At 32.5% G+C, this 27933-nt stretch overlaps 1 protein-coding gene across 2 annotated transcripts in view; it reads right to left on the bottom strand.

Annotated features, from left to right (window-relative positions):
- Positions 1–13271: 13271 nt before the first annotated feature.
- Positions 13272–27933, bottom strand: part of LOC140436332 (uncharacterized) — a 37775-nt gene continuing 23113 nt past the window's right edge. Inside the window, exons 3-9 of one of the 2 annotated variants that reach the window (XM_072525053.1) lie at positions 26404–26757; positions 22140–22406; positions 21593–21997; positions 21299–21515; positions 19079–19156; positions 16964–17142; positions 13272–15942 (exon numbers count right to left, since the gene is read on the bottom strand). In XM_072525053.1, coding sequence (XP_072381154.1) covers positions 15799–15942; positions 16964–17142; positions 19079–19156; positions 21299–21515; positions 21593–21997; positions 22140–22406; positions 26404–26757 — 1644 coding nt within the window. In that variant the 3' untranslated portion in view covers positions 13272–15798. The remainder of the gene's footprint in view (positions 15943–16963; positions 17143–19078; positions 19157–21298; positions 21516–21592; positions 21998–22139; positions 22407–26403; positions 26758–27933) is intronic. The other variant, XM_072525054.1, reaches the window with a different exon arrangement.

Genomic DNA, 27933 nt, shown 5'->3' on the forward strand with positions numbered 1-27933 from the left:
TGTGTTATTACGCAAATTAATATATTTTTTGGCATAACTGGAAAAAAACTAGCGGACTAGTCAAGACTGAGATTGAAGAATAAAGAATGGAGGATATGAGGAAAATTGCTGCAGCTTATTATCAATGACTGGCGAAGGACACTTGTTCATGGTTATTACAGGTGTAAATTAAAGAGATTCTTCCCAGCTGGCACGAATTGTGTTAATATATTGCAAATTCGTTGTACCGTTTGCTGTTTATAAATGAAAAGGCAGAAATTTCTTTCTTTAATAATTTTAAAATGTTTAAAATAAAAACTTTATATATACTAATTTCAGTAATTATCTATTTCGAGTAATGTTTTAAAAATGTATCTTATAGTAATTTTCATTATTAATCTAGTGACTAAAAAATAGTATTGAGTTTTAGTTGTTTCATATTGTAAAAGAATTTACCAGGTAAATGAATTATAATCGTAAAATCCTCGATAAAATATTTTAAAACATCTGTTCCATTTAATTGCTAAACAATAATTCAAGAAAGATATGCACTGCAAAATACTGATAATAATACTAAAAGGAACAGATTCGTTATCACTTTTACTACAAATTATCCAAATAATACTGATTTTCAAGTTTAGGGAATTGATTTCATTTTATAAAATTCATTCAACTCTTTATTTTTTTAACCATTTTGAGTTGAAAAAGTTTCAATAAAAGAGTGAAATGGGGTAAAATTTAAAAGGTTTATTGATTATTTAGTGATTTTTCTCTGTAAGCCTATTTGTCTCCTGGGGGAATGGGTGAAATTTTAAAAATATATAGAGGTGGGATTAGCTGATGTAATACTTCAATAGTTGATACAACTCTTGGTTTTGCTCGGTTTTATTAATTATTTTTGTGTATATACGAGGTCCGTTCCAAAAATATAGGGACTTGGCTCATAAATTTGCGTAAAACAAGAACATACTCTAGGACTTATTAGAATTCTTCAAGGACCTGTCATGTGCCGCAGTTACTAAAGTAAAGTTTTAATTCATAACATGCTTTGTTTGTTTTTTTTGTCGCAATAAAAATGATGGCGAGAGATACGAATTTTCATTAATCTTAACTTTAAACCCAAAAGAAGCTGTACAGAAACTGTTCAAATGATGCAAAAGCCTTTTGGCGATGAATGTATGTCCAAACACAGAAATAGAATGATTCTGATCGATCTTTCAGCACAACACCGAATGATACAGAAAGTGCTACACTGGCGATTTATGAAGATTGTCATTTGACTGCGAAAAGTTTGCTTTTCAAGTCTCTCCGGACAACTTGGAAATGTCGTTCATGATGATTAACATATGCTTAGATCATTACTGGAGTCGTGGATTTACGGTTACGATCTCGAACCAAACAACCACCGTCTTTACAATGGGAGCTTTCGTTTTTCCACGTCAATGTGTGCGTATCAAGTTCTAAAAGATTGCATAATGCAGAAAGAATGATCGAGTGTTTTCTTCATCATGATAATTCTTCAGCACATTCATTAAACGTTGTGCATTATCTTTGTTACAGTTCCATGAGTCTCCTTAGAGTCCAGACTTAGTAGCCTGCTACTCTGTGTGTCAAAAACTGAAAATGGCGCTTAAAGAGAAACGTCTCAACGGCGCGCCTTTACACCGCGGCGTAGAGACGATTTAAGAAAACACTATGATGGCCTCCAACAGTCATTACGAAAACTGATTGTGTTGTGCTGTTATGAAATGAGGCCTTTGAAGGATAGGATGAGCTGAATGACGAAGGCAAAGCATTGAAAAGTTGCGGAAGTTTTGGGACTTAAAAAGAATTAAAAAAAACACTTAAGAAGTTTTTAATTGCGCGGATATGCCTAAATTGATCACCTAATTGAGAACTTTCATTTGACACACAAGTTGACCTTGAGCGGCAAATATTTTTGCTACATAGTAAAATTGCGACAAATGACAATTTGTACGATTATTTCAATTTTTTATGTGTTTATCATGTTTATTCTTGCAAGTTTCATTAAAGAATTAATTAATCTTTAGCTCAGTATTTTAACATTTAATTCGCGTATATATAAATGCATCAAAAATCTATTTTGTGAATACATTGTTTAAAAAACTGATTTAGAGATTTATGTCACGTCATAATTCATTTACCTCAATATTATTTAAACAAATTACATAAAATATATCAAAACTTCATTACAAAATTTGCTTTTCATATAAAAATGTATCACAACCACTAGCTTTAGTATAACTTTCGTATTGAGAAACATTGTAAGAAGTTCAACAGTCTGAAAACACAACACTACCTATGTGTCAACGATTTAGAGCATGTAAAACGATTAAATTAAACTGAAAACGTATTCAAACGTGTATAGAACAATAAATAGTTTACAAATGTGATTAAAACACGATTTTTCTTTATTAAAATAGTCCGTTAGTACGATTATATTTAACTCCCGTAAAGAAACTGTGCCGGTAACCTCAGGATGCGCACTAAAGAATGAGTATTGGAAGTATGACGTTCCGTGTTCAGCTGTCTTATTGTATATTCATAACCTCAAATATTTTTGTCAAAGTTCCAAGCACTTAATATAGTTTTTTATGTCCATACGTTTTGTGTTGCTGTTAAGTGATGGGTCGTTCACGAACGATCCGGATCGTTAAGACTCGGTCCTCGAAATTATTACCACACACTATCAGACAGCCGCCTGTCTTTTTGGGTCAGTGAGTAGTTTTCTGACAGGTCGACTGACATATAACGCAGGAAGCTTTGTCACGATTTTAGCGTCGAGTGGTCGAGCTCTGTTGTATAACGGGGACGTTCATCGAAGGTTTGTTTAAATTTTTCTTTACATTCAGGAGTTGTTCTGCGTTTTTTGAGCAGTTAAACACTCCCTTATACAGTTTTAACGTAAAAAACTGTAAGGATTTCCTTAACAAACTGGCATAAGTGTCTAATAAAGTGTCTAATTTGGGTACTAGGACAAGCAACTATGTATATTGTCAATATAAAAATATTACGGATCTTCTGTGATCGTTCCTGTTGTTGATATTTCCTTTTTTGTTCATTAGAAAATAGAAAATACATACAAAGACGAAATATGTAACGCTAAATATATAAATACTGTCCAATTAATTTTGAGGTTAGACCATTTACTGTGTGCCGGAATATAAGAAAGTAAAATATGAAAAAAGAAGAATATGCGCATAAGTCCCGACACAGTTTCTTTTGGAGGCATACTTTCCACACGATTAAAAACAAATGAGCAATAATTTACATTCAATATGATTGAATATTAAAGACCGATGCGTTTGAATAAATAATTTGAACGAACTTTGTAGCCTTCGGTTCTGAAAGTGTTTTTTTTTCACATAAAATATGGTTTTTGTTCTCAGAAATGAAGTTACACAGTTTAAACGTTCCGATAAATAATTATCAACAAACAAACATTTTAAATGTTAGTAGTTACTGATCTATAGAACGATATTAAATCAATACAACTGATTGTTCTATAATTTTTGTCGTTCGATAAGAGATGGCATTAGATTGGGTTCGTCGTTTCATTTGACACTATTATATGAACACGTGTTCGAAGTTGGCCTTCAATTAAAACAGTAGAAATGTCACTTTATGAAATTGAATGTGATCGTACAAGTGTTGATAACTGGTCACTTGAATGATGTTCAAAAGGTACATAAATACCAATATTCATAGCAAACAGTGATCGTACAAGTGTTGACAACTAGTCATGTCAATGATATTCAAAAAATACATAAATACCAGTATTTATAGCAAAAATACAGAATTGGGGTTTTGGAATGCCATCCAATAATCAAGAAAGAAGTAGAAGGCTTATAAAGACCTTTTTTGACAATGTGAGCAATATTTTGGATGACATTTTATATTTGAAAAAGCTATATCCACGATGGTAGACTCATTCGCTATCAGCAACTTTTGGAGCATTTAAAAAATAACAAAAAGGAGTTTTTGCTAGGTTTCATATTCATGGATGAGACTTCAGTCTACTACCATTTATTATACTAAACCCGATACTTTGGCTATGAAACGAGTTAGGGTCCAGTAATCAGCCAAGACAGTGCTTTTTGGAATGCAAAAGGTGTTTTTCTGGTAAAAAAAACTAAACTCAGATCCTATTATTGTAACGTTTTGTACCAGCCAGATGGAAAAATCCATGAGAAATAATCTTACAGAAGAAAAAAATATGTTTTATCCACATAATACATCTTCTTACAAAGTTCAAAAAACCATGATTTAGTTCCCTCTGTCTTCAGTAAGCTGTGTGCACAATGTGCACAATCTGCGAGCAATCGAACATATATATTCAAATGTGATTTGAAATAACCACTGGAGCCTTAAAAAAAAAAAGGGATAAAAGGAGTTTTTGCATCGTTTCATCATCATTCGTCTTGAGTCTACTACTCTTATTATAAATCAAAACAAGAGGGTAAGAAGTGATAAAAAGCCGGTACTTTGACTTCGAAGCTAGTTAGCTTTGACTTCGAAGCTAGTTAGGGTCTAGTAATCAGCCAAGACAGTGTTTTTTGGAATGCAAATGTTGTTTTATGGCCAAAAGCCTTTTGTACCAGTTGGGGATGTAAAGATCCGTGAGAAATAATCTTAAAGAAAACAAAAAAGTATGTTTCATCCACACAACCCATTCTCATACAAAGTTCAACAAACCATGGCGAAAATAATGTACGAATTGTTGAAATGTCCACTCTATTCGCCACATTTAGCTCCCTTTGAGTTCAGAAAACTGTGTGCAAAATGTGACTTTTAAACTAAATATTGGAGCCTTTAAAACAGGACAAAATAAGTTTTCGCTGCGTTTCATAATTATGGGCGAGACATAAGCCCTTATTCCAAATAAAAACAAGAGGCTAAGAAGTGGTATAAATCTGACACTGCGCTCAAATCTGACAATGCGCTCGAAGCTAGTTGATGTTCATAAATCGATCATGAAAGTGTTTCTTGGGATACAAATATGTTTTTTTGATGGATTATCTCCAAATTGGTAAAAAAATAAACCTCTAATTTATCATTGTACCCTTTTGGTTCAGTCGGATGTAAAATTCTTTGAGAAATGGTCTCAGAAAAGAAAAAAAAAAGCGCAAAAAGTCATCTTGTTGAAATGTCCAGATTTAGCATAGATTCACTTACAATAGAACAAAAACATTCGAATGAAACTTCTTCAGCAACGTGTGCAGCGATTTAAAAAGGATTTTATACATCGTTTAATCACCACGAATGAGACTTAAGTCTGCTTTCATTATTTTTAAATCGAATTAAGAGTTAAGAAGAGGTGCAAACCAGATACTTCGGCCCCAAAAACGAATTATGGTCCAGAAATCGGTCAAGTAAGTTTTTCTTGGGACGCAAAAGAGTTTTTTCGGGTAGATTACCTCCCATTTAGGGTAATAAATTATTAGTTATTATTTTACTTTTCTGAATTAACTGAATGTAAAAATTCGCGAGAATTAATCTTACAGAAGAAAACAAATCATTTTGCTCAACAAAAACCATCTCGGTAAGAAAGTACTTACTGTTGAAACATCCATCCTCTTTGCCAGATTTAGTTCCTTCTGATTATTCTCACATTTTAAAAAACTCATGTGTGAGACGATTTTCATTGAACGAAAAGGTAATATAGTCGCAGAAGTGTATTTTGAGAGTCCTCTATATGCTCACTAGTGGCGGGATCCCCGAATTAAAGATAAATGAAAAAAGTGCTTTTATACTGAAGAATAAAACATATTTCAAACCATCTTATCGATCGATACAACTTACAGAACAACCTACTAAATACATAAAATTGATCTAAAATACAAATGGTTAGAAAAACACAGTATGCGTTGTATTTACATTATTAGATAACGCTTTTAATTATAATATGACCGTTTTTCAGTCTTCGTAGAACTACAAAATTTACATACAATTGTCAAATTTGCCCTAAAAGAGATTCAAGTACTTATTAATGAGTATTACACCATTTATAGTGCCTAAAACTTGTAATTTGCTTTTATTTTACGATTTATATGGTTTAAAATTGTGTTTAAAAATGTACAACAAAATTGAATATAATGTACAGTATAAAATATTAATATTTAAGTACTATTAGATCAAGAACTGAGGTTTGTAAATACTAAGGCTTGAACAAACGGTTTTATTGCTTTATCTAATATGACTTATTTTGTTTGGAAGAGGTTTGGTGTGCTTCCTTTTTTATAGGTACGAAAAAAAAGTGACATTACGTTTCTCATAAAATTTTGTCTTTTATTTTTTATCTATAAAATCTTGTCCCGATTTTGTACAGAAAAGTGAAGCTTTTAAAAACATTTTTTCAATGGTACGTAACTATACCAAATATTAAGAAATTACTTTCATGCAATTAAATTTATCGGCGAACAGACAGCTCACAGTTCAAAATTAGATAGATAGTATAACAGATTCCGCCTGCTAAAGTAATTGTGCACTTAACAAACTTATATCTGACTAAATAAATGCGGACATATGCAAAAAAATCTCGAAAAATACTAGGCATTTCAATTGTTACATTTAAGAGGAGGAAACGATCAAATTCAGGATGACAAGGATGCCTTTGTTCCCATTGAAACAAAAAATGAGCAAACATTTGTATTTTCCGGAAAAATTTTGGTATTTTTGATTATAATTTCAACAAATCAACATCATATTTATTTGATCCTTTATCTCAGAGTAGCAAAAGGCGTACACACAGATAATAAAAGTGAAAAATTATATTTTGGAAACGTATTTTTAAATTCTGCACTATAGTAGAAACCACAATTAGAATGCAGTGCAGATAAGATAGGCAATGTATTTCTTACGGGAGAACGGCCGACCACGTTGCCGGTTTGACCCGAGCGGCGCATCAGGACCGGATTTAAGAATTATAGCACTGGAATATACGCGCACACAACAATATTCAATCACCGATGTATAAATAAGACAGTTACATTGTCGAACCAGTCTAACCTCAAACTACCACTGTGTCGACATGAGCGGCATCGCTGCCCGCCGTAAGACCAACACTGCATTCTAACTGTGGCTGTTTTCTAAAATGTAGAATTATTACATAGAAAAAATATAAACAAAAGTAGTTAAGAATTTATTATAGAGCAAGATATTTTCAATGTAGTGCTTGGTAGACTATGAAAGGTGAGCACCTCGTTGTGCTTTACGCGTAAACAGTAAATCATTCATTCGAGAACTGTACAAAAATATTTTCTGTTACTTAGGCAAGCCTTGGAAATTTTTTAAACGGGCTATAAGTCATATTTTTTTATTTATTTCAATTTATTTTTACCATCAAAATATTCTAAATTTAATATAATTATATAAACATGTAATAGCAAACAAATAATTTTAAATTTCTACTCAGCAAAGTTTTGAAAACGTCTTAATTTTTCAATAGACAAATTTTTCTATTGGTTTTAGAAATTCTGGGCGACCAAAAAACCTACAAACTGATTTTCAGTCTATCACAGCGCCCCCTTGCGAATAAAAATAGAGTCTAAGCGCTTCTTAAGAATGGATAAAATTGCCTCTCAACGTTTCAAATGATCGTGTAGGATATTATGTAATCAAATTAAGTATCTTCGCAAATTTTGTTGTAGTCTATGTTTAATATCATAACCTAAAATGAATATGTTTTGAGATAAATCACAAAATATCGAGAAAAACTTATCCTTCCTATAAAAAGAAATAAGCTAAAAAAATTCTTATCAGATTACCCGATTATAACTGACCTATTTATAGATGATATTTAGCAATAAAACAGTCGTTGGGTTTTTTATACCGACTTTTTTTGAGCCTCAGTTCTCAGTCTATATCGAAACTGTACAGAGGTATCATTTTCCCTGAAAAATTTGGAACGTAATAAAATTGAATTTCTTAACGTTCAAAAACGACAACGTTGACTTTTGTCCCATTTCAAAGTCACCACAAAACGGCCTATTGGATCGCTACTTGTGATGTATCTTTGGAAATGGAATTCGACATTTTTGACTTGGCAACAGTGTGCACGTCACAATTACTTAACTTCAACAAAACGTCGAAAAATAGTGGTTATAAATTAGAAAAAATATACACAGAAAGCAGTACTGAGACAGAAAAAAGTGCAGTGAACAGAAAATCATTAGCAAAACTCACAAATTATAACTCAACATACATAAATAGTGTAAAGAACAGCAAACAGTTAGTGGACATATTAAATTGACAATTGACAGAAAGAACAGTAAGAACACGAAACCTAACCAGCTGAACGGCGACGTTGCCGGATTGTAAGAGAAAGGAATAATTAAAAGAAGCATCAACAATGAGGTACGGAAAAGAGGTCTAGAAATTAACGAAGAAAAAACAAAGTATCTAATCTACTCTAGAAGAGAAGATAACCAGACGAGAGAAATCAAGATAGAAAACTGCACTTTTGAAAGAGTTTAAGAATTTAAACTATCAACTTATCCAGAAATACAAAATGCAAATATACAGAATTGCAATCAGACCAGTAGTTACATATGCACCTGAGACAATGTGTCTCACAGATAAAGACGAAGAAAAATTAAGAATATTCGAAAGGAAAATCTTCCGCAGAATTATGAACCCAATAAGAATGGAAAACGGAAAAATGAGAAGAAGGAACTATGAAACAGGAGACATGATGAAGGGAGAAGATATAGTTACTTTTATTAAGGGCCAAACACTGATGACTGTGACGCAGAGAGAAGGAAAACGATCTACTGTTAAGAACACCAGATGGAAACCAGAAACTGAAATTCCAAGGGATATAGATGGAAGGAACAAGGGATATAGAAGGAAATACCTAGAGATAAATGGAAGGACCATGTCATGAGAGATATAAAAATTTTGAAAGTGATAAACTTTGCACATATGTAACGAAAGACAAGTAGTACAATAAACTTTTACAATACACAAGAAGAAGGAGGAGTGATTTATCATCATAAGCAAATCAAAGAGCTGGAAGTAACAGTGGCAAACAGTCCACCAGGAACGAAAGGCCTTTAAGATGATCATTCAACGTTTTTAATTCATCATAAATGTCGTTATGTTCGATTGGTTACTAAATGTCTGTAAAATAGTGTTAAAAAGCACTAGCACATCTTCATCTTGGACCTCTGTACAGTTTCGTCTATTATTTAAACAAACATTCTGTATTTAGTAAAGCATAATTTTTTCGAGAAACTATTTCGTTACGTTCAATATACTCTACACTCCTCGTCCATAGCTGCCATCTTAGGCTCTTTCACTATAATACTTTATAAATAAGGTGTAAAATACTGGTTTCCGATTTACTTTTTATAAAACTTAATACCCTAAATATAATAAATTTATAATAAAAAAAAAAACAGAATTGAATATCACTCGGTTAATACTTCAGTTACAAATAACTCACAAAAGTCGTTTGCTTTGTGTCTTATGCTACCGCAATGGAGTATTTTGATCATATGTTCAATAAAAAAAGGTTCTGATCTTTTTACGAATGCTATAATTTACAACTCACTTCTGACGCAATCTACAATATCTGCTCAAATTATTAGACTCTCCCTAGAAATTTCAGATTTTTGAATAGTATCTTCACAGTTATACAGAGCTGCTGAATGGGTTGCATAACAAGTAGTGAATAACCGTGCTATATAACTAAGTTAAAAATGGTGGAACTCTTTAATTCCCAGATCGTTTCGCTATATATATATATATATATATATATATATATATATATATATATATATATATATATATACAATATATTAATGCATAGTGCAATTGAGTGTAGTAGCGAAATAATCTGAGGACTCAAATTATATTGAGACTCCGGAATAAGTGCTGATGAACGCTCCAGATAACGAATCGTATGCTCAAAATAGCCAAATTCTGAATGTAATCTAATACAGTACACATAATTTTATTTATCTTTATGTTTGGAGACTATTATTTTATTGAAGTCTCTACTAGTTTTTGACAGTATAAAATGTATTGTCAATACATTCAAGTAAAACAACCTAACAAGGAACAAAAAACACAGTCGAATCTGCGTTTAGTATCATAAATGTCTGGAAACCGGTACGGAAAAGCTTTCCTTTTGTGAGTAGTCGTAACTGGTTAAATCTAAGTTCAATACTATGCTTAATTTCATAAAATCTTACAAAAGTGGAAGAAACATTTGCAGTATTACTGTTCGTAAGTAAGAATTAAAATTATTGCGTTAGTAAAACCTTGAGGAACGTTCAGCGGTAGCAACCTCTAGTATTTAACATAACTGCCCAATATAAATTGATCGAAACATTTATTCTTGTATTGTATTAGAAAAACTTTTATCCAATCGAAAAATTTATATAACACATCTTTTCCATACGACAATAAATTTTTTTTTGTAGCTTTTACCGTTAGTTGTTGACATCAACATGCGTTGCTCTTGTATGTACTTTTATTTTTTGTTACATGTTATGTTACTAAATGCCTACAGTTATTTTCGCATCAGTGTAAAGTTATAATTCACCTGTATAGGGCTTACAAAATTTCATGAATCTGATTCACTCATTTGGTGGCGTCAATCTACGAACGAAACTATGAAGGGTGAAATAATAATGACCTTGACAGTTTTTTCGTAAGTTGTGAGCCGACCAGTTCAGTCGATTATCTATGATTATTCCCAATAGTTTAACAGTCTCTTTGTTATCTGGATCATTGTGTAAATTACTTGCAGATAAAACCAAATTTTGCGTTTTATCAGAGTTAAGTTTTAGTTTGTTTGCAGGAAACCATGTGCTAGATTTAGAAGACCCTTCCTCATGAGACATTTTTAAATCATCATTATTTTTTCCTGATAATGACGTATGTCGTATCATCTGCGAATTGCATGGATTTGTACAAATCGTTAACATAAACAAAAGAGGTACTAAGACCGAACCTTGTGGAGTCCCATGTTTTACGGATAGAAAATTGGAAAGATGACCTTTAGATACTGCCTCCTGGGGTCTGCCACATAGATAAGAAGTTATAAGCTTAAAAGGGGTACCTCTGATTCCATAGGAATTTATTTTGTGGAGCAAAATGTCGTGGGAAACGCAATCAAAAGCTTTCGACAAGTCGCAAAGGGAAATTGCTATGCAATTGCCGCGTTCAAGCCCCTCAATCACCTCGGTCAAAACATTAAATATCGTGTTCGTAGTAGAACGAGCACTTTTGAATCCATATTGTGAGTTGCTAAAGTAATTATTTGACTCAAAATTGTTGTTTGATAACCTTTACTATCACTTTCCCAAAAGTAGAAACAATGCTTATGGGTCTGTAATTGTTTTTGAGAAATCATCTTTTTTGTAGATAGGTAGTACTTTTGAGTATTTTAGTACTTCTGAAAATACTCCAGTTGATAGAATTAAATTAATAAGATGAGTGAAAGGTGTTAAAACTATTTGGTAAGTTTCTTTTAAAATTTTGCTATTAATTTCGTGAACGTCCCTACAAATAGTACTAAGAGACTATTATTTGAGAGACATCTTCTTCCATAACGGGACGAAAAAAAAAGGACTTGCTCGGAGAAGGATAATTTCTATAATTGAAGAGGACGATGTAATTATATTCTCTGCAATTGTAGTAAAAAAAAATGATTTATTTCGTCTAGAGGTAGATCAGGTTGTACCGAACTGGATTATGTGTTGTTTCTTTCGAAATTTACTATTTTCCAGCAGTCTCTAGGTTTATTATTGGAATTAGTAATAAAATTACAGTAAGCTAACTTTTAGCAATTTGTAATTGCAGATTATATTCACATTTTTGCTGTTTATATACTTTGAACAAATCGGGATCCTTAGTGGCATCTGCAATATGTTTAATAAGAGAAAGATTAGATCTTTAAGACCTTAATTCATTATTAAACCATGGCACGATGTTCTTTCAGCAGTTTGTTGTACTTTTTTTAATGGAAAATGCTTTAATATTAAATTGTTATAAGTTTCGATAAGAAAGACTGTCAAAAAAATCAGGATCATTATTATTATCATAGAAAATGTCCATCTTTGTACTAGCTAGCGCACGTTTAAGCTTCTGTAAACCAGAAGAAGTAATAAACCGTTGAAATGTTTCATTAGTGTCAACAACTTTATGCTCAGAGTCAATAAGTAAAAATTGAGCTCGATGGTCAGAAAAATTTATCGATGTCGATAATGTTGTCGATGCAACTACTGGATAGGAATGTGATTCTAGTATAATCGTTTATAGTTAATTTTAGACCAAAAGATGTTAATAGATTTTGAATATCAAAAAAAGGGTCAGATTCAATTTTAAAATTTGTATTAAAATCTCCAAGTATGATCAGTTTGTCTGCTTAACTAAGCAAGGACGTTATGACATTCTCAAAATTCACCAAAAATGGTGAACTCATTTTAATGGCAACAATAAAGTAAATCGTGTTAATGAAGCAGTCAGGCCACACATCTGGAGGCCAGGACTGTCATTGGGACCAATCAGTCATTGACATGTCTTCGTTATTGATCGGAGTAATTTTCGGTAGCTTCTATCAAAGACGTACCTGCACTCCTGGGCCAGTAATAAAGGGGACCACGTAGAGGGGGTTTTTCAGGACAGTCAAATCCTAACTACTACTCAATCGTAGAGGTTTTCTGACGGTCTGCATACTTACTGGCCTTTGTATACTTAGACGGCAGCTACATTTCCTTTGACTGATAGTTTAGGCGAGAAAAGTGACATAAATTTGGTCAAATAAATTTACTTAATTTTTCAATACAATCAAATTAAAGATTATAATAAAGATATCAACTCCAGACGTATACGATGACGGGTGTGGCATAAAATAGTAAATACTACTATAAATTATGATTATTTAGATCCCCTAAAAGTAAATATAGCTTAATTCTAATTTATTACTTTACATTGATGTGAAAAAAACTGTAGGTAACGATGATAAGTATTCATTGCTGTTTATGTTGATTCAAATATGAATTTTTATTATTTTGTTTTATCTACTTAATTTTTTTGGCAATATTTTATATTGCACTTAATTAACCTTAAGTTTTTTGTAGCCAAAACTACAACAGATACACAAAAAATCTAATGTCGAACTCGAATAAAGAAGTTATTACATACAATGTCGAAAAAACACATAAGAAAGACTGTAAACTAGTATATATAGGAAGAAAATACATGCAAAATATTCTTTCTACCTAGTGTCGTGTCTATGACAGATATTTTCTTCCTATACACCTATACACCTACCTTATTTCGATCCATAAACTTTTTTAAAACTTAATATTGTCCTTATTTATTTATTGCATTTATTTTAGAACCTCCGAACGCTCCTCGAAGTAAAGAAAATTGCCTCTAATTACTCGTTCCTAAAACACCAGTTCATAAAGAGTATTTTTCTCATAATTGGACGGTTGTTTCACACTCAATCGATTATCTAGTATACCGTTTTTTAGTATTAGTAAAATATCTATTCAACCAATATCAAGATGTTCTTAAATAACTAAAAATTACTGTTAATAATGAAAATAATAACAAAAAAAAAATATTCGCGTAATAAAAAAATACACTAATGTAATGGTACTACTGGCATAAGCAAAAGTTTGGTTATGTTCTCTACTTGACTTCTGTAAAAACTGTATAAGCTTATGAAAATATCACAATCGGACTTCGTAGAAAAAAATGACAGTACAAAAGAAACACAAAATGAGTATTATCGTGTAAGTACGTGTTAAAATATTTCAAGCGAGAGAGAGCGTAGTTTGGTATTTGGAAAACAATCGTTTATATGCGAATATAAATGTACATAATATAAATAATTACTAGAATATGCATACTTTAAATAATTATGAAGAAAAATAAATCAATTGCAACATCTTTGAAGGTTTGAATATTATTTTTTGACTAAACAATATTGTTGACTTCATAAAAAGTTCCAGTCGCTTGAAATTATAAAATCATATTATTGGTACTAATAATGTCATCCCACCGGTTGGACCGTACTCTTGTAACCGTACCCGTTAGTGGCGTGTGTTGCCGTATGGCAACATCAACACATTACTTCTAATTAAGGCTGAGGAGTTGTACGAGGTTTAAGTAGTACAACCATCAACCATGCCTTTTCAGGTGAATCAGTTTAGTTTGATATGCACTCAAAAGAATATGTACAGGGTGCGACAGATAAACGGCCAATTAGAAATATCTCGAGAACTAAAGGTAACTGACTCATGAAAATTGGAATGAACGGGTTTTGAAGAGTGACCTATTTAATGAAAATATTTTCATCTATTTGCTACTTCCGGTTATACCGGAAGTTGCTTATAACTTCGTTTTTTTAATGGGACACCCTGTATATTTTTTAATTTTAGAAATATTCACGTTATTCTGAAATTTTTTGGTTAATACTTCTCTATACCTACTGTGAACTACCCTGTATACACAGTATTGTATTGTGCTTAATTTTTATGCAATACCTGGATTTAGTGATTTTTCATAGTTAAAGCGCCTATTATTGCCGTATGACAACATATCGAGTAATATTTGTGGTACTAATACATTTTGAGGTCAATTGACCAGTTCCGCGATAAACAGAGCTCTAAAAGTAATTCGAAATGTAGAAATATCTGGACGAATTGTCAGGAGTCTTAATGAATCAGGCTACAAGAATAAAATACCATCAGTAAACATATAGAGGATAAAAATACCCCGTCAATATGTCACAAAAGGGACGTAAGTTTATTTAGAAGATCACAGGAGAAGCTCGATGACTACAATCCCTTCAAGAGTACAATTGGTAGCGAGTTAACTGTTGTGACGACTAATAGAGTATCTTTATGATAAAAATATTCAGGTTGTGAGACAGCTACTTGAAAGCTCGAACCCGAATCACATTGGGTACCAGTAAGATGCTCTTACTACATATAGTTATATACCGTAAGCCGCTTCTACATCTTGATAGACATAATAAGGTATGGGTCGCTCTGTGAATAAAGATGAAATACCAATAATCACTTTGAGTGGTCTAGCTATCTTTGTCTATCTGTCATACGCAACTGTTCTACCAAACTATTATCATAGACATAACAAGAATCTTTTTATTATATCTAGGACTAATATTCGCGAAGAGCTTTGACTCTATAACGGTAGAAAACGTGAAATAGCCGGTGAAAATATAGTACGGAAGGCAGAGTTGTGTTTTCGTAGGAATTTAATACTGAATAATTTTATTTGCAGCAGTTGAATAGTGTTCGATAGTCAGCAAACTGTGAGTCACTCACTGCACCTGCGGAGGAATTAGAGATGACAGCAGTAAAAGTCGTATAAAAAATTGTGTCTGAATAGTCCAACCGGGATGGCATTTGACCTTGCGTATCGGGCTACCCCAAATTTAATTTTTTTAATTTTACAGCCTAATTTAATAATCTTTTATCTTTTAAGATCCAAATATAATTTTAGTCGGTTAAAATGTTTTTGCTAAATTTTATGTGTTTAAATCCACTAATGCAAATTTTTTGCTGGACTTAGTTACTAAAATAAATATAATGTGATGTGTTTATTTCGAAAAAAATATATTTATATATATTGAAATTTGTCATGTTTTGCCTTCTAGTAATCTATTCCGAATATAAACGATTGTTGCCGTCATCCTATTTTGGTAAAAAATCGTTACGGTTAATATTAAAAATCTAATACTATTAAGTAGAGTTGGTATCACTGGATACTGTTAGTACGAACTAAAAGTTTTTTAAATTAAAAATTCATCTTTTAAATTAGTTCACCCTCAGTCATTTGCGTGGAAACAAGATTTAACGGTAGGTCTGCTATGCTGTCCTCGTCGGAGTCAGCTTCCCGCGCTGACACGCCGCCGGGTATCTTCTCTATTGGCAAGAAATTTGGTACGGTTGGACCCTGAAATTTAAGGTTTTTCAAGCTAATGCTAAAGCTATATATATATACAAATGTATATACAGAGTGGATTAAAAGTCTGAAAACGCCTAATTATCTCTTAAATGGATGGTCCAAATTGTATCTGCCCTGAAAAATAAGTTTGGAGCCAATTTTAATGAGATGCGGTTTGAAGAAAACAAAGCTCTAGCTTATTTTGGTGTAACTGTTCGGCGTTCTTTAGATCAGGCCGAACTGATCTAAACTGACGAGATTGGACAATTTGGAGTGAGTGGTGAAGATGGTTTTGATATTAAGAGGGATAAGAGTTCTACTGATCTTGTCAGTGACACCTTTAATGAAAGGTAGAAAGATTTTGGGTTGATCCGGCGGCAAGGTTTCTTTTTTTTTGGATGGAATGGGGTTTAGAAGTTTTTGAATGCTTCTATTGATTTGGGTTTTATGTCGCTAAGTCTTATGGAAGGGGAAATAAGAGTGTTGATGACTGAATTAAGTTGGGCGGGGTGATGATGTGACTGGGCATTGAGATAGCGGTTTGTATGAGTGGGTTTCCGGTACACGGAATAGGAAAAACTGTGAGGTGGATTTTTCTGAATAAGAACATCAAGGAATGGCAAAGACGCTTCAGACTCAACTTCCATCGTGAATTGAATGCTGGGATGTATTCCATTCAGGTGGGAGAGGAAGAGATCTAATGTGTCTTTACCATGGGGCCAAATGACAAAGGTGTCATCAACGTACCGTAACCAGCAGGTGGGTTTGAGATTTGACGAGGACAAGGCTACTGTTTCGAGATTATTGGATAGATTAGTAAATACCTAGCGTTTTTTAAATGAAATAATGTGTTCAAAGGATTTATTTGTTCATGTTTAGTAAAAATTGTTTTTCTAATCGTGTCATCGTGTGATTAATTCATAAACAAAAAAGTAGAAAAAACTAAGGAATTTAAAATATCACGTTGAATTTAAACATTTCAATTACGCAGAATCCGGACTTTTGTTTTTGTCTTTTAGCTAAGAATTACCTGTATATGTGCGCGAGATGGTACCTTCGGACTACCGTCTAGATTCATGTTCTCGTTCGAGTTGTTTCGGTGTCCTTGTAGAGCCATCACCAGGTGAGGCCGAAGTTGGCGTCTTAAGGCGCTGAGCATGTCGTCTGTGTCCGAACTTTCCGCGGCGCCACGATCTTTGGAAGCTGAAACTAACAATGATTGTCATATTAATCATTTGATGCGGGTATACTACGAGGGCGGAGGTGGTACAACTATGAGACATACTACAAATTCAAACAGATATCTGGTTGTGGGCAGAACCTCTAGCAAGCAGAATAAAAGCTGGAGGTAGGCCAAAACTTAGAATGGAGGGATGGATAGACAAAGTTGCTAGAAAAATAGTAGCAATGAACTGGGAACGGTTGTCAACAGATAGGGCTGATAGTTCACATGATAAAATATACTATAACCTGGACAATTTGACCTCTTCTTGGGCTTCACTGAATTTCCTATTAGATCTAATGTTAAAATATCGATAATTCGAATTTATTTTTGTTAATTGGAAGTTAATTACCCTATTTGTGTTTGTTTTTAACAAAAAACATAAAATCAGATTAGTTTTTTAATTATTTTTGTAAAAATTGCCGTGTCCTCATATGGTGCACGCAGCCTGCGATTGTGAAAATGTTACTAATGTCTAGTTGCAGGTCAAGTCTACCATAGATCTGAAGGTCAAATAGTCTGTTATCTTTCCAGTAAGAGAGTGACATGTGTAAGATGTTTCAGTTTGTTATTTAATTCCGAAGGGAGCGTATCGACTTCACGATTGAAAAAAGTTAATATGGCGCACAATAACAAACAATTCCGTTATTTGAAGTTGGAATTAGAAGCAGAAACGGCTGCCGTTGAGTTAGACGAGTTTAGAAAAATGAACATGAGTGATGATTTTTCTGATTATTCGGATTCGGATTTGGATCCTACATAGATGCAGCGCTGACGAGTGAATCCGACATGAACTTGTAACGAAAAAAAAAAAAAAAGAAAATTTTGAGAAAAGGTTTGTTAACTAAAATCTTAAATAAAATTTTAATGGTTTGTATCCGATTTTTTTTACTATTAGATTGGCTTCACACAAATGAATTTACGTTTGTTTTACACACGTATTAAAAATATGTCATTTAAATTGACACAAAACCTTGATTTGCGCATAGATAGAGTAAGCATTATCTGAAAATGTCCTCGAAACAAATAGGTATAAGTATAGAGCAACAACACGTTTTAATTATAGAAAAGGGACTAACTATACTGAAATGCGTACATTCATAGCGCTCCTTCTTTAATGGAACTAGACTCAAAGCCGTGATTAGCTGATTGCACAAAATTTCATTATATAAAAGTGATATTGCTAAATACATGCCCCGAAATCGGTTCAAATTGCTCTTGCGCATGTTTCATCTAGCAAACAATGACGAGTGTTCTGAAAATGATAGACTTCATAACATTCAATGTCTGGCATTTAGAGGCAAGCTATTTTTTCGACAGTACGTGAAAGGAAAACGTCAAAGTTTGGGAAAAACCTGTTTAAAATTTGTTTGTTAGAAGGCTATACCCATACAATTAAAATATATTTCACATGCATATATAAAAAATGTCATGGACTTCAAAGATCTTTTCAACATTTTCTAGCCCATGTTGATTTAGAAAAAAATCTACGAAATTACTACTACTTCTGTCTAACCAGCTAGAACAAAACCATTGACAGTATAAAAGCGGTGCTATGTAATAATCCCTTTATAGCTCACATTATTTTTCTCATACCCAATTCCACTGAAAGATATTGACATTATGAAATATCAATGTGATATATAGATAAAGACGAATTAATGAATCCATAAGTCATAAGTGTTTAAAAAACATTAAGACGATTTGTTGAACAGAAATAAAACCCAAGTTTTGGTACATATTGTGCTATTGCACTAAAGGTACACTTTGGACTGACAGAAAAATAAATATAAATTTTAATGTTATTTTTTTTATTTTTCCTAATTCAAAGTTTAGATAAATCGATTTTTTTGGTCCCTTTAGTTCCGGATTATCCACGTTCTATTAATGACTCAGAAAGTAGAAGGTATAATTTCTACTTACCTTTTACAATTTTCGCTTTATACGCTTTATATGTATGCACTGGGGGGTTAACAAAATTACCAACAAGAGGAGAGTAATCTAAAAAAGAAAGAACATTATCAGATACATTGAAAAGTCCAATGGAAAATATTGTAACGTGATTAGACTATTGGTATTTAAAATGTTTTGAATGTTCTCAGTGAATGATTCATATCCTCAGTGCTCTTCAGAAGCGACGCTTCGACCGGCGATACTGTACGGCCTATAAAACCCCGACGCGTATATATTGTGAAACGGCTTTCAAGGGCTATACCGCCACAGCGCAGGGTGGGATATGAACTATAAGACCACTTTTATTAAGGAATTAGTCTTTATATCTAGTTTGACAATTGTACAAATAAATTGTAAAAAAGTTGTGAATAAAAAAGATCGTGCATTTTCATTTCACGTTTATAAGCAAAACTCAATTGAATTTTATTCGGGACTACAAAATATTTGCGAGCAATAATCATCAAGAGTTTAAAAATTCGCGTTTGTTCGGTAGGCGACGATGCTAAAACATCTTATTAGTTACCCGAACCGTTGAAAGAACCAAATGAAGATTCCAGTGGTTCCCTAAAACGATCCTTTAAGATTCATCAATAATAAAGATGACGAATGGGTACCTATACGACTTTCATTCAACAGACGAAGTGATCATAGAAATGATAAAAGAAACTGCTAGAACCACTGACTAAGTGAAACAGAGCTGATGAGAAATTAGAAGAAGGTTCTATAATGGTTGAAGAGAGTTTTAAAAATAATGAAGGACAGTTGACAGAAAATCAGAAAAATACAAAAAGAAAACGTAGAATTATTGAGGAAAAAATATAGAAAATAGAAATCATAACTAATGGAGTCTCAATGACACATTTATCAACATCGGGGCAGAAAGAAACGAAATAATTCCAGGTCCAATAGTAATGAAGAATCGACACATTGTTGGTCCATGTATTTTAGGCAATTTGAAGATGTGCGACGGCCAATAATTAGACAGAAGTAGAAAAGGGTGTTTTTTGACTGATTTTTTACGAGATGATGCTTTCGACATTGTACGATCAATTCATAAGGGTTAGCAGTTAAAGTATTAACAAAAAATTTGGTAATTCCCTACAAAAATTATTTTAAATATTCAATAAACTATAATTTTTGAAAATTAACTAAAAAACTTAATAATTCCGGAAGAAACTACGAAAAAATCGAAAGATTAACTCAAAATTTAGTAATTTCCTTCAGAAACAATTTAAATATTTACGCAACCATTATGTTTTAAAAAATCTTAATAATTACGGAAAAAAAATAAGAAAAAGTAAAAATTTAGTAATTTCCTTCAAAAACTATTTAAATATTCAAGAAACTAATAAAATTTTTAGAAATTGACTAGAAATCCATAGTAATTAACTAAAAAATTAATTATTACCGAAGAAACTTCCCTCCAAAAACTATTTTAAATATTCAATAAACCATTTTTTTTTTGAAAATTAACTAAAAAACTAAATTCCGGAAGAAACTATGAAAAAAATCGAAATATTAACTCAAAAATTTTTTTCAGAAACAATTTAAATATGCAAGAAACTATCATTTTTAGGGATTACCTACAAAATAAAAGTAAAAAACTGAATAAAAACGAAAAAAAATTAGTAATTTCCTTCAAAAGCTATCTAAATATTCAAGAAACTTACAATTTTTTTTAGAAATTAACTAAAAAACTATAGAAATTAACTAAAAAATTAATTATTACCGAGGAAACTTCCCTTCAAAAACTATTTTAAATATTCAATAAACTACTATTTTTGGAAATTAACTAAAAAACTTAATAATCCCGGGAGACATTAAGAAAAAATGTAAATATTAACTCAAAATTTAGTAATTTCCTCCAGAAACAATTCAAATATTCAATAAACTACCATATAATAATGTAATTTCCTTTAAAAGCTATTTAAATATTCAATATATTCAATTATTCATCAATCAAAATATTCAATTAAGGAAGAAACTAAAAGAAAAATACTAATTTTAAGAAGCAGTTATACAATTAAACAAAGTTGTAAATAAAACGGATCGAGAATTTTCAGTTAACTTTACAATATGTCATTATATCTAAGGTGCAAATGATTTTATGTCGAGTAGTCTGCTCCCTAGATAATTTTAAGCAAATATACCTTGTATATGTATAGCAATAAAAAAAAAGAAAAAACTTACCACCGGATTTTTCTCGTTCTGCCGCTTTCGGCCTTCTGCGTCTAGTGTGAATTGTGTCTCGTCGCATAGTGACTGGTCGGTCTATACCATGCAACTTGAAGTAAAGGCCACATGCGTTACAAACCATCTCCCCTCTCAAATTCCGCCTCCAAATAGTCGTCGTCTGTGTACCGCAATTCGTACAGGACAAAGCAACACGCTTTGGCACCTCCACCCTCTTAACAAAATAAAAAGACAATCAACACTTTTCAACTTAAGGAAATTGTATACTGTAAAAACATTTCATTTACGTACCTTTCCTTTGACCATATTACACCACGGACTATTTCCTGTGAAATCGGGCCCGTACTCCTCTTCCTCATCTTGATCCATAGGTACGCTTTCTGACACGGATGCTTTCGAAGGATAACTTTGTTTCCGTCTACTTTTCTCCGCGTTTGTGTTTTCTATGGATTTCTGCTGTTCATCGAACAACGTGTAGTTGAGGACGTGAGGTTGCGCTGGAGTGATGGTCATACCCAATTTTCGACACGTGATCAGTTTCCTGAGGAGCTGACTCGCCTCTCCGCTTAAAGGCGGATTATATCCGTTTCGAGAGAGAGCCTGCAACACCGCCGGATCGACGTCGCTGTGATTAAAGGTAGATTCGGAGGTAGGGGAGGTTTCGCTTAACGTCGAGTCGCTATGCTCTTCGTTTATCTGAAAATTACCACAAAATTGCTTAATAAAACAAAAAACATAATACGCTATAATCTATCGTGGTATACGACGGACTTTTAACGACAATACATTCTAGAACACAGAGTGAACATAAAATTACAAAAAAAGAACAATATATTACCTGAGACATGTCCACTTCCAATCGTTCTGGATCTGAACTATTGCTTGAAATTGATACTGCGTCGGCTTCTTCTTTAATAAACGATATTTCCGGCACGCACGTAACTTTTTCCATCCTCTTGTTTGATAAATCCGTCGGTTCGATCGGGGCGGATTTGTCAGCGTCCGCGAACGAACCGAAATCTTGATGAACCAAGGGTGCGGTGGTTATTTCAGGAAGATTTTGTGTTTCCGGGAGGTACTGTTGTAATACGCTTGCTGGCTTTACCTGAAATATTTATAGTATATTACCATAGGCAAAAGTATGGAGCGCTTGAATGATTTCAGAATTGGCTGACAGAAGAATTATGAAATTTGCGTGTTTGCGGTGTTGTCAGATCTTCTGATTTTTCGATAATATAGGGAAGTTCTGTATATTTTACAGATTTCCAGACTCTAAAAGTAATTCTGAAAATTTTTTGTGCATGTATAGTGATGTGTATCAAGTGTGACATATGTATCATGAAGTAATTTAAAATTTAGAATTTCTCTTCAAAAACTATTTATATATTCATGAAACTACCAATTTTATTCAGAAATTAACTAGGAAACTAAAGAAATTATTTTTTTCCTAGTAAATATTTGCAATCTGTCCTGTTTGGACAATAATCAAATTTAATAATTTAAACAAAGAAATTAACATGAGCGAAGAATCTCTGCCAGTGCTGGTACATTCCTTATTAAATTTAACTAAAATAAAAAAAATGTTTTTCTTATATTCTAAACAATTTACTTATGAAAATCTATAAACAATCAAAGAAACTAATTAAAAAATAAATAAGTATGAAAGAAACAAAGAAAAAACAAGAATTAACTGAAAACTTGGAATTTACCTTAAAAAACTAATTAAGGAACCAAAAACTACTAAAAACTTTAGAAATTAACTAAAAAACTAAAGAAGGAAACAAGACAATTTAACGGACGAAGCTAAGAAAAAATTGTAACAATCAAAATTTACTGATTTCCTTCAAAAACTAATTAAATTTTCAAGAAGCTAACTAAGTTGTTAGAAATTAACTAGAAAACTTAAAAAAATCAACCAAAAAATTTAATGATTAAGAAACCAAGAAAAAATCGAAGGACTAACACAAAATTTAGTAAGGGACTTTAGGTGAAATTTAGTGACTACGCCCGACTAAGAATATATTTTATAATTTGGAGAAAAACACTACTTACACAGTAAATATTATTTAGTTTTTTTTTGTCTCCTGAAAAGTACATTTTTTACATAAAACATTTTGCATTAACGGCAAGATATACAGTATTCAGTTAACAGGTTAAGTTCACCATATTGAAAATTTTAATGTCTTCATTGGCCAATCACTTTTTTTTAAAGTATTTCTATTATTTTCTTTAACTTTCAAATCAAAATCGAACACTCTAAAATGCGAATTTGGTTAAAATTTCATTTTTCAAAATGTGAGTCCACGTTAGAATTTCGCGGCCATCAGCAACAAATTAATGCCTATGAGAGTCCAACGTGGCATCACGCCTTGACCTCTCTATTCTTGTTGATAACGTGTCGGCAAATCTAACAAGCGAAAGCGCCGTCGCCTTAGCTTGCGTTTTTCTTATCAGTACTTAAATTAGAGCGGTACAATAAAGTCGTACCAGAAAGAGAAACAAAAACTTCTGTCAGATGAAAAATCGGATGAGTTTGGCGACACGTATCTTTCGAACGATTACCAACCAACTGATTCTAGTGACAGTGAAATTGAATCGAGTACTCCGGAACATAATAAAAAAAGGAAAACGTATGACCGAAAATACCGTACCGTTGGGACAAGATGTATCGGCGTCCACCAGTAAAGAAAAAGAATATACGAATTTCGGAGAACATGTTAATTCTGCTATAGAATCTGTCATTTTCCAACATTCTTAATTCTCAGAACAGGAAATTTTAGAAGAAGCAATAGTATCCAATACAATGAATGAAGCTATTGTCTGGGGACCGGTCAACAGCGAAAATTTACAGAAATTTACATTTGAGGACTATAATTCTGCAGGTTTTCATACACAATTATACGAAAACTTCTACAACAAATCGCCCTTTCAATTCTACGAATATTTTGTAGACGATGGTCTTTTATCAATGATGGTAAATATCTAATTTATTTTGTTCAATTGATTTTGATTGTTTTTTTAATTTTTAGGTCGAAGAAACAAAAATGGTTATGCCCTGCAGTGTCAGGAAAGAAATCAGAAAAAAAAGCACGTATTACCGAGTGGCACAACAATGATGTCGCCGAAATAAAACGATTCCTGGGTATAGTTATATGGATAGGATTATGTCATTTTCCATCTTTTCATTCGTACTGGTCAAAGAATGATCTTTATGTGAATAATATCAAAAAAGTAATGTCAATGACTCGCTTCCAGTTATTGTGGAAAACGCTGCATTTCAACGATAATTCAGTAACAACAGATGACAGTTTACAGAAGATCGTTCCCTTGGTTAGCAGAGGATAAGTTCAAGGCTCCCATCGTTCCAAAGGAAAACGTGTGCATTGACGAAACTTTAGTGCCTTTTCAAGGGCGACTAAAATTCATGTAGTATATTCACAACAAGAGGCACAAATTTGTCATAAAATTATTCCAATTTTTCCTGGAAGGAGGTTATACCTACGATTTTAACGTATATTGTGGAAAGGAACATGCTGAAGGTAGCACCGTACCAACAAATGTAGTGATGACAGTACATGGAGGTACTGCTTGACAAAGGACGAACATTTGCGCTTGACAATGTTGAAGGTGATGTTGTAAAGCTAAAGAATGTCATCGAATATAATAAATATAAAAGCTTCATTGATATATCAGATCAAATGAAAAGCTATAATTCGCCATCACGTAAAGGAATAAAATTGTACAGAAAATTATCGATGGAGCCTTTGACTAGCACAGCATTTATAATTGTCTATGTCGCACATCAAAGCATTGCCAATGAAAGCATGACGATTACTAAATTCAAGGAAGAAGTAATTCGGGGTCTATTAGGAGATTTTATTGTCATACCAGTCATTATGGAAAATAGTCACAAACTGAGCGATGTTGGTCGTGCAGGCAGAAGACGATGTACAACGTATTACGCAAAAATGGTAGAAGAGGAAGAAAGGCAAGTAGCACAGAGGAAAGCAACCAACACCTCATCGACATGTGATGGCTGTAAAAAATTTTTTGGCTTTGGCTGTTTTTTTGTAATACATTCCGTGACAAACAATTAAATTTGTACTTTAGATACAAATTTGATATAATGTTATTACGTTTTGTTTTATGAAAATAAAGCTTATTTTGCCTAAAATGTGTTCTTACTATGAATATATATCAAAAAAATTTATAATTACGCAGTTTTTACTTATAAATATTATGGGCCATGTGAGTTCTCGTTGACATCTCGAAGCACAGGACAAAATGCTTTCTAGACCATCGTGCCGGGCTCGAAATGTCCCCGTGTATTTTAAATGAATTCGAGAAGCCGCTGTTGAGCTAAACAGTATTTTCTGACGACCTAGCCCATATATAACTTTTGTGTGTGAGCTCGTGTTGGCCTCTCATAGCACTTAACCTGTTAATGCAGCTTCTCTGTTTGTAGTTTTGTTACCAAAATGTTAATATTAGAATCAAGATTTTAAAGAATCTAGTTCATTAATTCATCAAGAAAATATTTAGTTTACTAATACAGTTAAGTCCAAAAATACAACTACATCTGACAGCCAAATCATTTAAGTTAACTGATAGATTGATTTCTTTTGGCACAATTTTTATAAAATCCGATATAATTTGAACCACTTTCGGAATAACATGGAAAATAACTATTTTTTCATCTTTTCACGAATTAAACTCGAGCGTTCAATTTCCTACTTTAAAAAACGTGTAAAATGACATGAAAAAATACCGAATAAAAATATTTGTATGTATATTTCGATTTTTTTGGTCTCATCAGACACAATTTACATAAAACACGAAATGAGAGATACCTTCTTTTGTATATAGGTTGTTGAAACAACTTCTCAAGAAGTAAATCATCTAAGGTTTCTAAGTGAAATAAATATATGACAATTTAATTTTATTATAACCTTTACGTCGGTATCATAATAACGTCCGTAACAGTAATAATTTTAATATTTCTTCTTCTAATAAACCACAATAAAAATTTTGGTTTATTCCCATTAAACATGATAGATAATATAGAAATTTCACAAGAATATTATATTAAAATAAACGGTTACCTTTATTAAAGGCTCACGTAAAGAAGGTTCCTCGGGTTCTGTGCTATCCTTAGACAGATCCATCGATAGGTCCTGAGGTGGTGTGGGGGGAGAAGGTACTCTTTCGACAACTTCAACTTTGGGTGTAATAACTGGTTCGGTCTGCATGTGTTTAAACGTTTGCGAGGTTTGTTCCATGAATATAGCAGCTTCAGATTTAATTTCTGGCGGCGCTGAATGTTGTGCTTTTTGATGGCTATTTTCTTCGTTATTGCTGGAAGGTGGTTCGGGGGCTTCTACCTTCAAATTTTGGGGTGTCATTGTTAAAGATAACCTTAAATTCTCTAGGAGTTTTTCGGATTGGTGCATTCTTTCCTGAAACAATAAAATATTATCCCAATTATAATATTATTCCGTCAAACGAAGTTCAAGATAAAATAAAGGAAGACAACATTATATAAACAGTGGCAAGAAAATAGGTTGGACACAGATCTTCAAAGCTAAATGGTTGCTAAAAGGGAAGCGAAGGTAGTAGGAGCAGAAGTGTGTACTGATGTCTACGATAAACTTGATACCAAAGAGGGTGAAGCAAATACTGCCGATCATATCATCTTAGCATTTTTGTTTCACCCAGTATAACATAAAACCGAAAAGGATTCTTAATCTTTTTGCGTTTGTAAGATTAATGATCTAAACATGTTGGAGTCTAAATCGCGAAAGTAGAATTCCGAAGATTTCTATTGACGAAACAAAAAATTCAGATTTTTGCTTTAATTTGTGCCTTCTAAGAATTGCAAGACAAAACAGACGATGCTAAAAGATGGAAAAGAGATATGGAGAATCTAAAAGTTGCATTCCACAATATATCTACTCATCTAAGCAAAAATCCTTGGCTAATTGGTTTCTAGTACTCAAAAAGAGTATATCGAAATAAAAGAAAGACAGTTAAGATTTGACTTCATGTATGGTGCCTCTGTATATTTGCTTATACGTATTTCATCTTAGCAGGAATCATCAAAGCGACTAGTACAGAAGCCCTAAACGTGAAAACAAATCTTCTCCGTCGAAAGAAGCAACAATAAAAAGTTTTTTTTTTGTATTTTATCACCTAAAAATTTGTTTATCTGTTCTATTTTTATTTGGATTTTAACCATTTGTTGAAATAAATTGTTTTTGTTTTGAAATATTGATTTACTTCTTGTATTAACAAGTCCCCCTATTGAGTATTACATTTAAACAATTTAATAGTTGTATTACGAAGAGAAAGAAAGATCAGGTTGTATAGGTCTTAGATAAGTGCGTGGACTATTTCCACCGAACATATTTGTACCGAACCGAACTTGCACTATTACTACTATAAATGGACTGGGGACTCAGGAAACTAAGTCCTGGTGAAAATACTTTAGAGGTGGGTAAACTATGTAAGTTTGACGTTAATTGTTCTAATAATATTAATCTTAGCTCTACAACCTTATAATCTGGTGGCATTTAGTAACAAGTAGAAAATAAAGCTTTAATGATATTATATTTAAATTACGATAAGTTCAACAA

The sequence above is a fragment of the Diabrotica undecimpunctata genome, chromosome 3, assembly GCF_040954645.1.
Source record: "Diabrotica undecimpunctata isolate CICGRU chromosome 3, icDiaUnde3, whole genome shotgun sequence".
Lineage (NCBI taxonomy): Eukaryota > Metazoa > Arthropoda > Insecta > Coleoptera > Chrysomelidae > Diabrotica > Diabrotica undecimpunctata.